Raw genomic sequence first — 16,575 nt, 5'->3', positions numbered from 1 at the left:
TGTCTGGGGATTGGTCCTGCTTTGAGCAGGGGGTTGGACTAGATGATCTCCTGAGGTCCCTTCCAACCCTAATATTCTATGATTCTATGATTGTGACTGAATATACCCCTACCACACTATTATTATAATCTTTTCACAAAGAATGCCTTGTAAGGCATCACTTGAAAACTTAATTGTCTGATAAAGTATGTGTGGCAGGATTGTACCCTAGTATGTCACATTCATGTAATATGACATGATTCCATGTGACCAGAGAGATGAGATCAATTTGCCAAGCTGGCCTACCTTAAATTTGTTTCTTCTCGCATTCCTTAATTTTAGGATTCCTCTGATTGTTCTTTTCAAATCAATGGTTTAGGCACTAAAAACTGTTTTATTTTCAAACATTTAACTTATGCTTCCTGATGCCAGTGCATATAAAAATATATGGAGTAGGACTGAGAGGGAAGAGAGGCTGGTTTTGGTGTCAAATTCTCAATGGTGCAAGGACTGATTGCTCTACAAAAAGAAGTCTGAGAAATTCTGAAATTAAGACTGGAAACACTTTTTAAAAGTTAGACTTTTTAAGCCTAACTAACTTGATACAGTTGAATCATTTAACCTTATCTGAAAGTGCTCTTTTCTCTTTAGCATCAATTAAACTATTATATCAAAATAAACCTTTTGCATTATTTAAAGCACAAATATATGCACTGATTATCTGAGGTGACTTTTATGGCTTTTCACAGAATCCCAAGTTAGAAATGTCAAGCATTGTATCCTTGAACTCCATAATGAAGAGTGATACACTTTTTCCTTCCTATTAACTGAAGTTTTCAGTGGGAGAGCTCTTTCAATTCTTCTTCCCAAGGAAGGAACTTTTGCATAATTAAAATATGAATTTTAATTTTCTAAACATTTTTAACAGCACAAAATATACCCTATAAATCACACTAAAGTGAATCAAGTAAAAATACTACAAAGAAACAGGAAACTCAAACACATTACGAACATATCCAGTATTTGAGGATTTTGTTTATTTTTAATCCAACTCATTCTTGAAATTTCACATTTTTCCTTTAGTTACGTAGAAGTCAAGAGCTTTGTTCCAAGTTCTCTTCCACTCAGAAAGATGACATTTCATCAGGTCTTGTTTACACTTTAAATGTTCCCTGCACAACCATACTAACAAGATTTTTTTTTTTTTTAATGAAAGCACAGCTTCAGGGGCATAATTCTGCAGAGGGAGTTGGATTCCACAGCCTGTCCTGTGGCTATGAAATCCTGGAACAAATGAGACCCCAGTAATAAAACTAAAATGTTTATTATCATTGTTTTAACATTTGGTTAGAGTTGTGCAAGGATTTATAGTAAAATAAGGTTAATGAAACCTATAAGGAAATTTCACTTAATAAACTGTATGATGGCAACTTGTTTTTTCAGTGATTGCAATGGGGTCCACTCACCACTGTGGCACCTCCTCAGCCTGCCTTGGGAATTACCTTTGCGGTTGAGTGCGCCCCCTTCGGGTGGTGCATTGCTGCCGTGACCCCTGCTCTTGGACCTACGTCTCTCCAAGGATCGTGGCGTCCTCTTCAGTGACACTGCCCTCCAGCCGTGCCACACACTGTGCTCCCCTCTTCTGGGGGACCTGCAGTCTGCTGTTCAGCCACTTCCCGCCAGTGGCAAACTGCAGTCCACCATCTAGTCACTTCCCACGTGGCTCCAGCTCCCTCTTTAACCTCGTATCAGGGCCTCAGTCTGCAACTCCCCGGCAGCCAGCCAGGAGCTGTGTCTGTCTTCCTCAGCCGCTGTTTGCAGCACTGCTCTGTCCAGGGTGCTGGCAGTTCTCTTGGCCCTTCACGGACACAGTCCTTCCTCCCTGGGCTTCCAGCAGAGAACTGCCTTCCTCTGCCTTGCAGCTCTCTTTTTATATGGGCCTGATTGGCCCTGACTGGCTACTCCTTTCAGCTCACCTCTGATTGGCTGCCTCCGGCACAGCCTACCTAGGGCTGCTTTTAACCCCTTTTATGCTAGTGAGGGGCAGCTGCCCCATCACAGGAATATTTTTTCAAGTGGATAAAATAAAAATACCTAGCAAAATATGCAAGAGTTTCAATCAATTAAAGAATAGGAACATAAGAGCAGCCATACTGGGTCAGACCAATGGTCCATCTAGCTCAGTATCCTGCCTTCCGACAGAGGGCCAATGCCAGGTACTTCAGAGGGAATGAACAGAACAGGTAATCATCAAGTGATCCATCTCCTGTCGCTCATTCCCAGCTTCTGGCAAAATGAGGCTAGGGACATTTCAATTTATATGAGTAAAACAATTAAAGAAGAATATTATGGATTCATACCCAGATAGTGCGATTAGATTACATTTTGGAGACTAACATTTACCTGTACATCCCTTCCAGGATTTGAAGTGTTCTACTACGACTTCTTCTAATTTCTTTAATTTTGGATGACTGTAGATGATTTTATTTTTATTTGTAGGTCCTGTAAATCAAATAAGGTCATTTTAAAAAATATATCTTTGTGTCTTTATCTGGAGTAAGTATATAAGAGGTTCTGTGAACGTTGTTTTCTTATTCTACTTCTCTCTTCCAAGTCTGACAAGCATCAATTCCCAACATTTCCAATCTAATTACAATAACTATCTAGCAAATGAACATCAGGAAACTCATTACTGAAACGCATATTTGTTAAACCCAGTTTTTCAAGACCTGCACATTACTTTTGTTGTGGTCAAATTAAAAAAGTATTGCACAAGGCTAGTTAAGAGATTATAATAATAATTTATAGTTAATTCTAACTGAACTTCACTGCTTCATTCCTACAAAACTGTAATTGGAAGGCAGATGAAATTGCTTAAATAGAACACGTAAAAGCTGCAATGTAACTACTATCCAGTTTTGTGCTACCTTAACATTAAAGTGCACTAGGAAAGAGAGGCATCACACTGAATATCAAACTTATTTTGCATCAAGAATCGTCAGCAGCTAGGCTTTATGTTGAACAGAGCGTTTGCTAGGTTTAAATTTTGAGGGGAGAAAATGCTCTTTTAGAAAAAAGCCAGGAAGCAAATATGCTGACTTCAAAGGTAAACACTGACCTGTTCTATTGTTGTAAAGAAGATTTCCATTTGCTGAAGTCACAGACATGTCTGAAAACATGGTTTCAAGTTGCCGATACAATTTCATGAAGTCCTCATTCCGGCTAAGTTCATTCCTGGCACGAGTCAAGCCTTTATAAAAAGATAAGATGGTTTAATATTCAATCTCTTGAGTAATCTTAAAGATTTGGTGTTTTGCTACATATAACTTGAATTTAATTTAGAATCAATTCCACATTTCCTTAACTAAAATACATATAGAATTTTCTGAAGAAGCTAAAGTTATTATGAAAAGGCTTATGTAACTGGGAGCCAATATTATTTCAGGGAGTGTTAGTGTGTACATACGAGGATTAAATGCACATAACAGAAGTCTACATCCTGTTCAGGCAAATTAAAAATTATTATTAAAGAAGTCTTAAGCTTGTGCTTTTCACCAACAGAAGTTGGTCCAACAAAAGATATACCTCACTAACCTTGTCTCTTTAATATCATCCAGTTTATGTTAGGAAACTGGCCAGCTGTTGAAGATGCTTTCTGCACTCAGAGGGACCCATAGCTGAAAACAGCTGAGCTACTAGGGTAAGCAGGACAGTGTTGTATGTCTTCTTGAATGTTTCTGTAACAGTGCAGAAAAAAGGTTTGTCCTGGTTACCCTAACAGCTGAACTATTGCCAGCACTGGTTCAAGGGAACCTGTTGTGACTGAGTATGTTGTCTGTAAATCAACTTCCCATTGTAGAAAGGGCTTAAGGGAGCAGTGAAACTGAAGAACTCTTTTTATTTATTAAAAATAATGAATGCATACTCTAGTGCATGCATCTACTAATACAACAGTACTATAAAAAAATGTCAAAGTAAGCACGTATGAAAGCAGTACATTGTAAAAATACCAATGCATGAATGTCACAAGACACTAGCATACACATTACTATTTGCTAATCGTTTCTATGATATGAGGCATTCTGTAAGGTTTGTTTTTTTGTTTTTTTTTAATTGGTATCAAACTTCACTCTCAGACAGCAGTAATAGCAGTCTCCAATAACTCATTTAGTAATTTTGTAGCTTGCATTCAACCATCCAGAAGTGCTAATGGTATCATGAATGCAAGATTCATCAATTCATCAGGACTTGAGCAATAAAATGGGAAGAATCAAGATGCTTGGTCTACCCTACAAACTTGCATCAGCACAGTTGCACTGTTGCAGCTGTGCCACTGTAGCGCCTCTGGTAAAGATGCTGTAACCCAACAGGACGGAGTTCCTATCGGCTTAACAACTCCACACATCTGCGAGAAGCGGTAGTTATATCAGTGGGAGAAGCTCTCCTGCCGACACAGAGCTGTCTACACAGGGAGTTAAGATAGGTATAACAACATTGTTCATGCCCCAGACTGATGTAGTTATTCCGAAGTAAGTGTGTAGTGTAGACCTGGCCAGATTCGTATTAGTTTCTTTCTAAATTAATAAGGGTATTGGAAATCCAGGGGAAGACTCAGATGTGAGCCCAACTCCCCTACCACCCACACACAAATCTTTCTGACTTGGGTCAGCAGGCACTCAGGACCTGGTTCCTTGGATCCATCTGGGGACTGTGTAGAGGGATCCAAGCCCTAGTCCCACTGTGACTAGGGTCCAAGCCCTGTCATTTTGCAGTGTGGATGCAGTTCAAGCCACAAACTCAAGTCAGAAGGTCTGCATAGTGCAGTATGGACACGCTAGCATGGTTGAGAGACCTGGGTCCCACAACTGTAGACACAGGTTTACAATGCAATGTGGACACTCAAGCATGGGCTTGGAAATACCAGCTCCACAAGCGCAGATCCCACAGACCAGGGTTTACAACACAGTGTAGACATACACTAAGTGGTTAAAATATATTGTGTATCTTACTCCATGCATCTGTTTGTTCCTGCTCCCTTTCTAGATAAGTGGTTCTCAGCTTTTTCCATACCATGGTCCCATGTTACAAAAGAAAGTTTATGAACCAACATTCCTTTCCATCTAGCCACAAAGAAAGGATGAGTGAGGTTACTCGCCAATAACTTATTGCTTGAGAGTGACACCCCTGCACACTCAGACTTCTGTGGCTGGCATCTTCTGGCACGGAGCTGCACAATCATCTTGAGAGCCATTTTGCCCAAGGTTCCAACCAGCCCTCAGTTCATTGCCTAATTTTGGAATTATTGACTTGAGACTCAAAAGAAGTGGAGGAGAGTTGGTGAGGAGTGGGAATATGCAGAGGCGACATGCTTGAAGAATAGTTACTGGTAAATCTCTTTTCGAGTGGCTCTGCATTGTCCCATTTGTGGGAGATTAGTGAGCAGTACCTCTCAGAAAATGGGATGAGCAGTTCCAGGTGAACAAGGACTTAAAAATGAACATCACCTTTGGATGACAGATCAAGAGAGTATTAGAAGTGCCCACAATTTTGCTCTCCCAAATCAGACCTCAGTGAAGGACAACAATTTTTTTGCTTTAAGAACATACAGTTGTCAATGTGACGTTATTGATATAAATTGGGACCATATAGAACATGGGTTGCAACCAAGGTCCTGCAGTGGCACCAAATCTTAGATAAAGGGGGTCATCTAAGGTGTCTAAGACCAGATTATGGGTTGCTGATTATAATTATGCTGTCTATATGTCTGTATATCATTTTTTGAAGTTATGAATGTGTTTGCTCTATGTCAATATTTCAAGTTTTGTTGTGCTGTGTGGGAAGCCCTCCCCTCCCAGACAAGCTGGTGTTAGCTAGCCTAGCCTGTTTGCCCATTAATTAGGACCATGGACACAATGAATGGACATGGAGAGAAGGCAGACACGCCTTGTGACTCAGCAAAGTATGGACTGGCTCATGTGACTCAAGGCTCCATTCCATTTTGCTGTAAACAAGACAAAGGAATTCTTACACCTTCTAAGAAAGTAGTCTATATAAGCCTGATCTTCAATCCATCTTCTCTTTTTCTTTCTGACTGGACTTGGACTCTGGAGGACTTTTTACACAAACTGAAGACAACCAGGACTGATGGGGGACCCTTCCAGATGACTTAATCTAGACTAACCTAAAACCTACACTGCTGCAAGCCTGCTGCTGCAACTTTGCCAACTTTGCTTGTACTATTTTGCATTGTTATTTTTTTCTATTTCTTCTCTCTTCTCTCTTCTCTTTTTTTTTTTTAAATTTTTTAGATTTTTATTTTCTAATTTTATTGGCAAGCGTGATGATGTGATAAGTATGATGTGTATATTGACCTGGGGTCTGGGGGTGGGGGTTGGGATCGAGGAACCTTTTTTTTATTGGGGGTTTTGTTTTCATAACCATTTATCCCCAGGATAGCCAGAGATGGGTGGTGGAGGGAGACTGGGTGTGGTGGATTGCTGCTGTGACTGTGTGTGAGCCAGTGGGTGACCAAAGTCCTTTTGTCTGGCTGGTTTGGTTTGCCTTAGAGGTGGAAAAAAGAAAGCCCCTAGGGCCCTAGGCCTGTTAAGCCTAGTTCTGGATTTTTGGTGGCTTGGTCCTCCCAGTGCAGGTCCCACAAGTCCGCGTAGTCACAGCTGCGTCAGAGTAGCTAGGAGGGAAAGAACAGTCAGAGGTCTTTTTTGAAGAAGAACACGCTCCAAAAATTTAAATGTGGGATTGGGAGTTTGGTTGTTGAGAGATCAGTGACATGAGAGACAAGAGAAAGCAAAGGAAAGGAAAGAAAAAGAGAGCCAGCCTGAGCCAGCAGAGTTTGATTATGAGCAGAAAAGAAAGAAGATGGAGAAGAAGAAAGAGGAGAGGGAGAGAAAAAGACAGGAACAGAAACAGCTAACTCAAGAGAAAAAGTCAAAAAAAAATGGAAAGAACAGCAGAGACTGTATCCTTGAAAGTGTAGAGCAGTTGTCTTGTGTTATTGTATGTGTATTGTACTGTTGTTGTGGTCCACCAATACCAACAATGCCACCTGTAACATGTCAATGTGTTGTATGTTAGGTGTGGGTGGGGGGTGCAATTGTGGCATTGCTATGTATGAGAGTGTAAAAGTCAAGTAAAAAGTGTAAAAAGGTAAAAGTCTATGGCTGGCAACTTCTTGTTACTAAGATCTCTCTAGAGCAGAAAAGATATTAGATCAGAGTGAAGTTGAAATGTGTTGATCCTCTGTGTTTATTGAGTGTGTGTCTTTAGTAGTTGTAATCCACCTCTGGAAGGAGGTGGCATGCAGCTGTGATGGAAAGGTCCAGGGAATGAGCATAAAGATCAGCTAATTGGAAATGTTACAGGTTTTGTTTTTTCCAGGTAGCCAGTTACAGGAGGAATGAGTCCAAGGAGGTAAATTGTTAGAGGTGTGTGATGCCTGTCCTGAGGGAGGCAAAAAGTCTTCTTGTCAAAAAAAGCAAAAATTCATGGGAATGTGGTTTCTGTGTCTGAATGTCTGTCTGAAGAAAAATCTTCTGAAGAAGAAGAGAAAGAAGAAGAGAAGAAAGAAAATGTTTCTCAGGTTAAATCCCTAGGGGAGGAAGGAGAGGAGAAGAGGGTAATAAAAATGGGTAAGAGGAAGTTAAATCCTTAGCTGTAAAGTAAAAATGAAATGGGCTACTATGGTTTGAAGTAAGTAAAAGTAGTGAAAGTGTAGTGAAAGAGCTTCAGCTTATCTGTTGGTGTGGCAATGGCAAGAAAGTTTGCAGGAGCTCAGCAGCCTTAGTGCCTGATGGCTGTTGAATCAGGCAGCTGTTTGGGAGGGAGGAGGAGAAGAGAAGTGTGAGTGTTGGGAAGTTTCCCCTGTGGTTTGGTGGTGTGTGAGAAAATGTGCCTGTCTGTGTCTGTCAGGGATGTATGTGACTATTGACTGAAGGTCTCTCAAGCAGTTGTCTGTGAACAGCTGTGTTGTGTGCAGTGCTGCCCCTGTGACAATGGAAATGAGATGTCTGGCTGTGTGTCTGGAAGTCTGTCTTGTGTGTCTGGTCTTGTGTGTCTGTGGAGCTGTCAGCCTGGTCTGTGTGAGTGTGAGTGAGGGTCTGTTCAGTTGGTGTTGGTTGAGGGCCCAGCCCAGGAAGTTGAATGTCTGAGTGTGGGTCTGCTGGGGAGAATGGCACTGTGACTAGTGTCTAGAGGTTTGGGGTGTCTTAGCATCCCAGAGAGAAGAGAAAATGAGGGTGCTTGGGCTTGCAGTGTGGTGTGTGTGGTTGTGCAGGGTGCAGCAACTGTCTGGTCAGGGGGATTAGGGTGCAGCCAGGGCAGCAGAGGGTGATGGATTTAAAATTGTTGAAGTTACAACTGAAGACAACTGAGTTGTTACCAGTGAGAAGGTTTGACAAAGATTGAAACTTGGAAAAGGGAAGGAAAGTGTTGACTGCCAAGTCTGAAGGTGTGCTTCTGACCCTGTGTGTGTTGTGTAGAAAGAGGTGTGCCTGAGTGTGGTCTGTGTGTGTAGACTCCATAAGTGTGAGGTGGTGAAAGCTAAAGTGTCTGTGTAGAGGAAAGTCCTGCAGAGCAAAGGGAAGGTGGCAGAAGGAGTGTGGAGTGAGTGAGGGGGCGCCTGGGAAGGAGCAAGGGGGTGAATGGTGTGTTAGAGAAGTTTACAAGAAAGGAAGATTCAAGGTAGCCTGTGTGAGCAGTTTTACTGCAGTTGTAATCAAAAGAAAGTTGATCTTTTCCAGAAATTTTCCTCCTTACTGAAATTTCCTTTGAGAGATGAAGTGGCTGTACTGACTTTTTTAGTTTTGAGAGAGTAAGGCAGCTTAAAGCTTCTAATTGTAACCAGCTGTGTGTTAAGTGTGGCCAAGTGGCTGGGTGCTGAATCTGTGTGTGTGGGCTCCATGCTGAATCAAGCCAATCAGTCTGTTGGCAGAGTCTGCTGAGACAGATTCAGAGGATGGTTTGAGTCAGCAGGAAGGAGAGCTGAGGAGTGGCTAAATGCTTGAGGAGCAAGAGCAGAGACTCTGCATGCTCTGATGGACAAGGAGTGTATCTCTGTGAGACCTCTCTCAGACTGGAAAAGTTAGTTGTTGCAAGCTGAAAAGACAAAGTCCAGTGGTGCTGTTAGCAGCTGAAGCTAGGGTAAAAGCTAGTGTCTGTGTTGATGCGAATTGCCAGTGAGGAGAGAGAAGCAAGAGAAATCAGGGTTTAAAGCAAGAAAGAAGAAGGAAGAAGGAAAAGGAAGCAAGAGAAATAAATTTTAAAAAAAAAGGAAAAATTAGAATGAAAAATTGACAAAATTGACACAGCCAAACATGATGTAATGTGGCAATTCAAACATGATTGTATTGGAAATGCTAACTGATGTTTTGCTGTATGTTTGTGCATAAATTGTAACAATGAATGTGTGATATGTAAAATCAATAAATAAATGTAACTGTTTTGAAAAAAAAAAAAATTGTGTAACATGCTGGAATAATGAAAATCAAAAACACACTTTATGTTAAAGGGCCTTGCTATTTCACAGTTTAGCAGTGTTAATAAAGGGTGCATGAAATTTCACAGGAAAGGGGAAACTGAGGTGTTCTAAGTATTCACAAAAAAAGCTTGTAACAACCTCAACCAGATGATGAACCTAAATATCTACAAATTCAAAACATTATTACAACAATTTAAATTGCAATGGTTTATTTTCTTTAGCCAAACTAAAACATTTTAAATCTTGGATTTGGATTAAGTAGCTTTTAGATTGGTTGGGAACCATGAACCATGCAAAAAAGTGGCACTTTTGAGCTTGTAAAGAGATCCATAAACCATAGCTAATGAACTAGATCCATGAACCTTTGAACAACACTGGTAACACCATTAGCCCAACAACACTGTGATGAGTCTTATTGAACACTACATGAGGAAACTTGGGATGGTTGTGCTAGTCCTTCGTCAGCCCATATGCAATCAAACATGCGCCTTGGGGGTGTGACGGTTGGGGTGGGGCGTTGTTGGGATATAGATTATGGGTTGGAACATAATGTGCATTGTGGTTGCAAGCAACTAAGTTTGGGGGGACCAGTCTATGGGTACTAGGGTTATCTATGGGTTGCTATTATCTATTATGTGGTCTATATGTCTGTAATTGTCTTTTGTTGTGTGCATTTATTTTGCTCATATGCTGTCTTTATTTCAATGCTGTGCTGTGTTGTCCTTTGCCTCTGGTGTTAGCTCTGCCCAGCTCTGTGCTGTGCTCCTTTTGCTGACAGACAAGGAAGAAGCATGAGGACCACACCACACAATGGACCCACTTCAGACAGGCAGACAGGGAAGTGACTCAGGGACTCACTCAGCTCACAAAGCATGAGGGGCAAGCTCCATGTGACAACCAAAAAAGGACAGACCAAGGATTCTCACACCAGGACTCCATCTTACAAGCCTGATCTTTCTTCTCAATCTTGACCTCTTCTTGCTTCTGACCTCTGGTGCTGGAGATTGTTTTCTACTGACTGCTTGACCAGGGCTTCTGGGGGACATATTCCCCAGACTAAATCTTGAACTACTTTGTCACTCTGGCACTGCCCATCCTTTGAAACTACTTACTTTACCTTTAATCTATGTAATTGATTTTATTTTCTTCTGCTTACCTCTACTCTTTCCTTTTTTTTTTAAATTAATTTAATTTTTAGATTTTTTAGATTTCTATTGGCATCTTTATGATTTCCTTTTGTAATCTTTATTTTTTGTTTTGTGATTTGAAACATTTGGGTCCTTTGGAGAATTGGAACCTTTGGTTTTTTTTTGGTTATTGTTGGTTTGGCCCAGGGTGGGGTTTTGGTGGGGTGGTGGGGTGTGTGGGAGTGAGACCAGAGTGCTTGTGGGAAATTGTGTTTGGGGTGTTGGAAACCATGTGGTGGGTGTGGTTTTTTGTCCTTTTTTGTTGGTTTGGTTTGTTGCCTTGGGGGAAAAATCCTGGCCCTGTGGCTGTAATTGCCCTGATAACAGTCAAGTAACAGTTTTTCAATTTCTATTAAAAAAAACAAAACTAGTAAGAAGGCCTGTAATATGGGTGCTGGGTTCAGATTAGTTAATACCTTTTGATATAGCCAGGTAATTGTACATGGGCAAGTCATAACAAGGGCATAAATGAGACTTGGAAAATACAGACAGGTTAGTGGCCTGTACAAGATGGAAACAGATGGCTTGAGACTGAAATGGGCATGAGGACACTGACCAAATGACATTTCTCATATGCTCTACGTTTAGGGAGTATTTGTCATCTGGCCTGTATCTAACTAAGTCTGTGGGCTGAAACTGACGACTATGAGGAATGCCTTCTTCACAGATATCTGCTGTATGGTACAGATGACACTGACAAACCAGAGGTCCCAAGAGCCTTGTGAAACAAGACTCCAATCCCAAAAGCAAAAAAAGAGATACATGAAGCAGAGGAAATATCCCAAGACGCTACATCCACATCATGATGCCCACAGCACAACCACATGTGTTGCCAGGAGCAAATCAAGTTTCCTTTGGTGTAGCCATCAAAGCAAAGCAATTACCTCAAGCAACCTTAAGAGCCTCGGATCAAACCATCCATAATATACATCGTAGTAAGGTGAGCAAGCGCTGTTTCCCCTAGATTGCGAGGGTAAAAACTGAAATCACAACCCATGTAGCCTAAATGAACTCAAAACAGTTTTGAATGTTCAAAACGTAAGTGATGACAATGTTATAAGCAAGAGGTTTGTTTGGTTCAACGTTCCTACTTTTTGATAGGATCCACTAAACTTCTGGAGAGCATCTGAACAATCCAGAAGTCAGAGTGTGTCAACCACAGGAGACTCAGGCTCTAACAGATTTTCTTACTCAGTCTGAAAACAAAGATCCAGTGAATTGAGAAAACGTATCATATTCAAAGACAAACCCTGGTAAGGATTACTAACAACATCTTGGCTCCATGCCAACTGATCTGCAGACAGATCTCCTGAATCAATAGGATCAAAGAGAATACACAGAAGAATTCCTGATTCCAGCCCAAGAGAAAGGGCTTCTGTCAAGGACATTAGGTCTTGTTTGACTATGTATCAGAACTGGAGACAATGAGTGGTCTCCTTGCCTAGTCAGGACTACTCTCCTTGTACTACACAATACCCGAACAAGATCTAAGATAGACATCTGTGTCATTGTATGAAAACTCTCTCAAAGTATCTGCCTAGACATAGCTCTCCATCCTACACCACATGAGTATTTGGCCAAAGAGAGAAAGCTTTCATCTGGGAACAGATCCACAAACCTTGAAAAGGTGGGGGTGGGGTGGCAAGATAAATATCCCAGTTCACTATCTGGAAATATTCCTTTAGAGATGGTAAGGGAGGTAAGAAGGGAATTCCCTTATATGCATGTGTTATCTTCACCTTTTCCATCTTGAATGATCTGAGATTTAAGTGGCTCAGTTGTAAGAAGGGTCAAGAAGAAGTAGAGGTTTTGTAAATCAGTGTTGTGAAGACCACAGATGTAGCCTGGGTGCAGTATCACCCAGTTACACTGTTAAGGAGCCTGTCTGTGGGACAAGGTCCAGATGTGGAAATGAATGAAAAAATGCCCTGACATCTGAGAGAGAGGAGGTCAGAATAGCCGGGTTTTCTTTATTTTTATTTTTTAAAGGTGCCATTTAAAGCAAAGCATCTCCTGGAGACCCGTGGTTAGTTGTACTGATATAAGAGGGCTGGAGACTGTCCTGTGAAAAGAGGCGATATAAATGCCAGTGTTGATTTATAGGTTGTAATTTTCAGCTACTGTGTTGCCTAGGAACAGCACACCAACAATTCCAAGCAATTAATGTCCTTAATCACAGTTGAGAATGACAACTTCACAAGTTAAGTGCTTTCCACTGGGCACTGTCAGTACTTGAGTGTGCAGGCTCAGGAAAGTTTAAACAGCAAGAACTCTTCTGAGGCACCTGTGCCTGATATAGACTGCCTGCTGTGCTCAGATGGAAGACAGGTTGAGGAAGGATGTTCCAGAAGTTAGAGCACTAGCCTATGACGTGAGAGACCTAGGTTCAAGTCCCTTCTTGTATGACCGTGGGCAAGTCATTTATCTTCTCTGTGCCTCAGGTCCCATCTGTAAAATAGGAACTACAGAACCTCCCTACCTCACAGGTGAGTTGTGAGGAAAAATACATGAAAGATTGTGATGTGCTCAGATACTACAGTAATATGTAAGTACCTAAAATAGGATGAAAGTTTTAATGGCACTGCAGAAGAATAGGTTCCAGGGCTAGAGCACTGGAGAAAACGTACAAGAAGACTCACTCCATTTGGAACAGAGGGATTTGGTGCCCAGGCAGCAAGGTCCCTGTAATGGCTGCCAACTTTTCTTTTTAATTTATTAAAGTATAGCACGTTAGAAACTCAGGGGTTTCAATGAGCAGTTCATTAGACATGAATAGAAAAAAGCATGCCAGTAGTGATGCAGCATTGGCTGATGACAGTGGAGCACACTCCAGGAAAGCTCTTTATGACCTCGCTTCAGAAACAAAGCATTGATACCAATGTTTGGAACCTAAGTGTCTCTGGGCACTAATGGTTTTGGATGATTTCAAAGTCAGGGCACTGGCACCAGATAATAAGTCTTGGTCACTTTCACAGCCAATAAATGGTGAGGCACTGACGAGAACCAGTAGGAACAAGAGCCACCTCATATTGAGCCTGGGAATGGTTTTCAAAGGTTTTGGTGCAGAGGGTGTCTTGCACTTAAGGAGACCTTGCACTTGATTAAGGAAACCATCTAAAGAATAGTGGAGCTGATAAAGGCCATGCCAGATACTAATCAGAACCTCAACCTGGAAACTTGAACATTTCTACTGATTTCATCTGGAGGACTCCCACAAAAGGAACTTCTAGACCCTCAGTCAGCTATCTCTGCAGGCACTGTAAGTCAACCATCTGTAACCATCACCTTTGTGTAGTGTTTATCTGAGATTAAGTTTCTGATACTGGAAAGACTCCAGGACAGGAGATCTAGGTATAAGGGTGCCAACATAGTAGACCTCAAAGGATCACAGGACTATGGTGCTTCCTATAAAAGCAAAGTTAACCATGCCGGGTTCTCAACACCAGACCTAGCCAATCCAGATAGGTCTGGGGACCCGTCCTCCGAGTAATTTATGCTAGATAGAGGCTTACTGCTTGTGAGTATGCTGTATTGCACTTAGGCTAGTACATCACCAAAGCTGATGCTAGATGAGGAAAGCATCGAGGATCTCGTGTGCAATAACTGCACCTTTGGCAGTAAAGAAGGAACTGAAGCAGTTGGGACCATTCCCATTTTATACTCTCAGGACCCATCACCATATAGATATATGTGTGTGCATATGCGCATTAGGGAGGAGCAAGTGGCCCCAGACACTGCTCTCTAGAAGATCACACAGCTTGATGCCAGGAGGTACTAATCTCACACATAGGAATATGCAGAGGACAGTCAAAGAAGAATCCAGGTTTTATACCACAGTAAGATCTTTTCTATACCATCAAAAATGGAACACACTATACTCCACTGGTGATGGCAAGATAGGAAGATGTAGTGCAGACAGCGTTCAGGCATTTTACCATAACGTACCTAACTCTGCAGGGCCATGAGACACGATGGTAAAAACAACAGTATTTCCATACTGTATCTCCCATGGCTGCTATTACCAATAGAGCTGAATTGTTGGGGAATTACAGGTCCATTTTTTTTTTTTTGCCAGCGTAGAGATTACCTTAAAGACCTAATCCTTTTCTGCATAAATCATTTAATGGCTGGTTCTGTCTCTTTTCAGGTCTATTGCTGTATCGTGCGCTGAACTCTGATTACATCTTCCTCATACTTCACTGATCTATCGCCACACACACATCATTGCTTTCCCAATCTAACTACACTATCTCATCTACAGATTATTTCTAAAGGCTTACGTTGAGCATATTTTCATCAAAATGTAAGCTGCAAAAAGAAAAATATACAAATTTCATGTGCAACCCATTTGTTAAGCAGTTCTTGTTCTAAATAATTTTAAATACTCATATAAACCTGGTACTCAACATAATATGTTTTTATTTCCTGAAAATTAAATTGGAGGAGGAAATAAGGAGCAGAGATAGTTTGTTTGTGAATGCATTTTACCTTTTGATCCATCCATAATTCCACACAAGAAGATAAATAATGATCGTGTTCCCATCTGCAGCAGTAGTTCATAACCATGATACAAACTAATGCAAAGAGCAAAATCTCCTTCAATTATGCCCTGTTGTATCCCCTAATAAAAAAAATTATAACACATTGGAATAAATTAAAGAGGTCAATAAGCAACAGGAATCATACTGCAATTTTTGATGCCAAAAATCAGTTTAACATTTGAAAAATAAAACTGCAAAAGAAAACAATACTGAATTGGTGGTTTGTCTCCCAAAAACCTCATGAACCAGGCTGGAAATGGTTTGGCAAAGTTTCCTAATAATTAATAAAAGTAACCTTTTTTCTCAAAGGAGTCATGGAAGAATTTTGATAAAAAGGAATCACTTGAGAATTATGGACATTGGCAAAAATACACCAATGCTGTTTTTGCTTGTCCTCTGGAATGAATTAACCGTCTGGTTTATCAAGGGAATACCATTTTGTTTTACTGCTTGTACTGCTGTTTTTGTTGTCCTGCTTACTGTGTTTGGCAGGGTGGAATTTCCTTTACCCAACCTATGCATCTTGAGCTGATAAAGTTGTACTGGTTGTTGTAAGTTACATTCTCTGTTATGCTTAAGACCCTCATAGGACTTTTGGAAAACCATAAATGAACTGACTTTCTCTGCATAGCTGTCACCTGGCTTACTGAATAAATGAGGGGCAGACTATAGTAAAAATCCTGTGGCTATTTAGACAAGGAGGCGCATTAGGTGAATTTTCAGACCTCAGTGTAATCTGGGCAGTTATATTTTACGTCTAGTTCCCTATATAGTTTCAGATGGATACGGTATTCTTCCCTCTTTTCCTAAATGGTCCTGCAGTGGTGTTGAGAGTGGTTAAACAAGTTGGCACATTCCATCCCAGGGCTGCATATCTGTGGTAATTTCTATTTATAGTTTGTCAAGCATTTTGAGATCCATTGGTATTTTATGTACTATGTAAATGTAGGAGTATTACTACTATTTATTGCATACTGTACAATATAAACGCATTTAGACAATTACATTACTAAGTAACATTTACCGCATTGTGTGAAGAAGGGTTTTTCCTAAATTGATCTCTTGCTAGAATTATCTGGTACTTTGTAAGGCTGGGAATATCACGCTGTGCCAAAACTCGAATTTTAATCAGGCGGCCAGCAAATGTTTCCAAAACCTACAGGTAAAACAAAAAGCACATATGTAATACAAAGATAAGAAATAATTATGCTTTTTCAAAATTTTGTTTGTATGTCTATAATAAACAGTCAGCTTTAATGCACAGTTATCTGCCAAACAGAGATAAAATAATCAGAATTTAACTGACTTGCTTAGTTTGTAGGCTAAATGGTAATTTTGTAGAGACTATTTTATGATTAAATTCACTTCAGGATAC

General features: G+C 40.7%; 1 protein-coding gene across 3 annotated transcripts in view; it reads right to left on the bottom strand.

Moving 5' to 3' along the window:
- Positions 1–16,575, bottom strand: part of FANCM (FA complementation group M) — a 174,236-nt gene that overhangs the window by 88,039 nt on the left and 69,622 nt on the right. For all 3 annotated transcript variants that reach the window (XM_039535883.1, XM_039535881.1, XM_039535882.1), the window contains exons 5-8: positions 16,225–16,356; positions 15,148–15,280; positions 3,098–3,229; positions 2,383–2,481 (exon numbers count right to left, since the gene is read on the bottom strand). In XM_039535883.1, coding sequence (XP_039391817.1) covers positions 2,383–2,481; positions 3,098–3,229; positions 15,148–15,280; positions 16,225–16,356 — 496 coding nt within the window. The remainder of the gene's footprint in view (positions 1–2,382; positions 2,482–3,097; positions 3,230–15,147; positions 15,281–16,224; positions 16,357–16,575) is intronic.

Source organism: Mauremys reevesii, linkage group 4, assembly GCF_016161935.1.
Source record: "Mauremys reevesii isolate NIE-2019 linkage group 4, ASM1616193v1, whole genome shotgun sequence".
Lineage (NCBI taxonomy): Eukaryota > Metazoa > Chordata > Testudines > Geoemydidae > Mauremys > Mauremys reevesii.
Note: the sequence above shows the minus strand (reverse complement) of the source record. Positions and strands in the feature narration are given on the sequence as shown.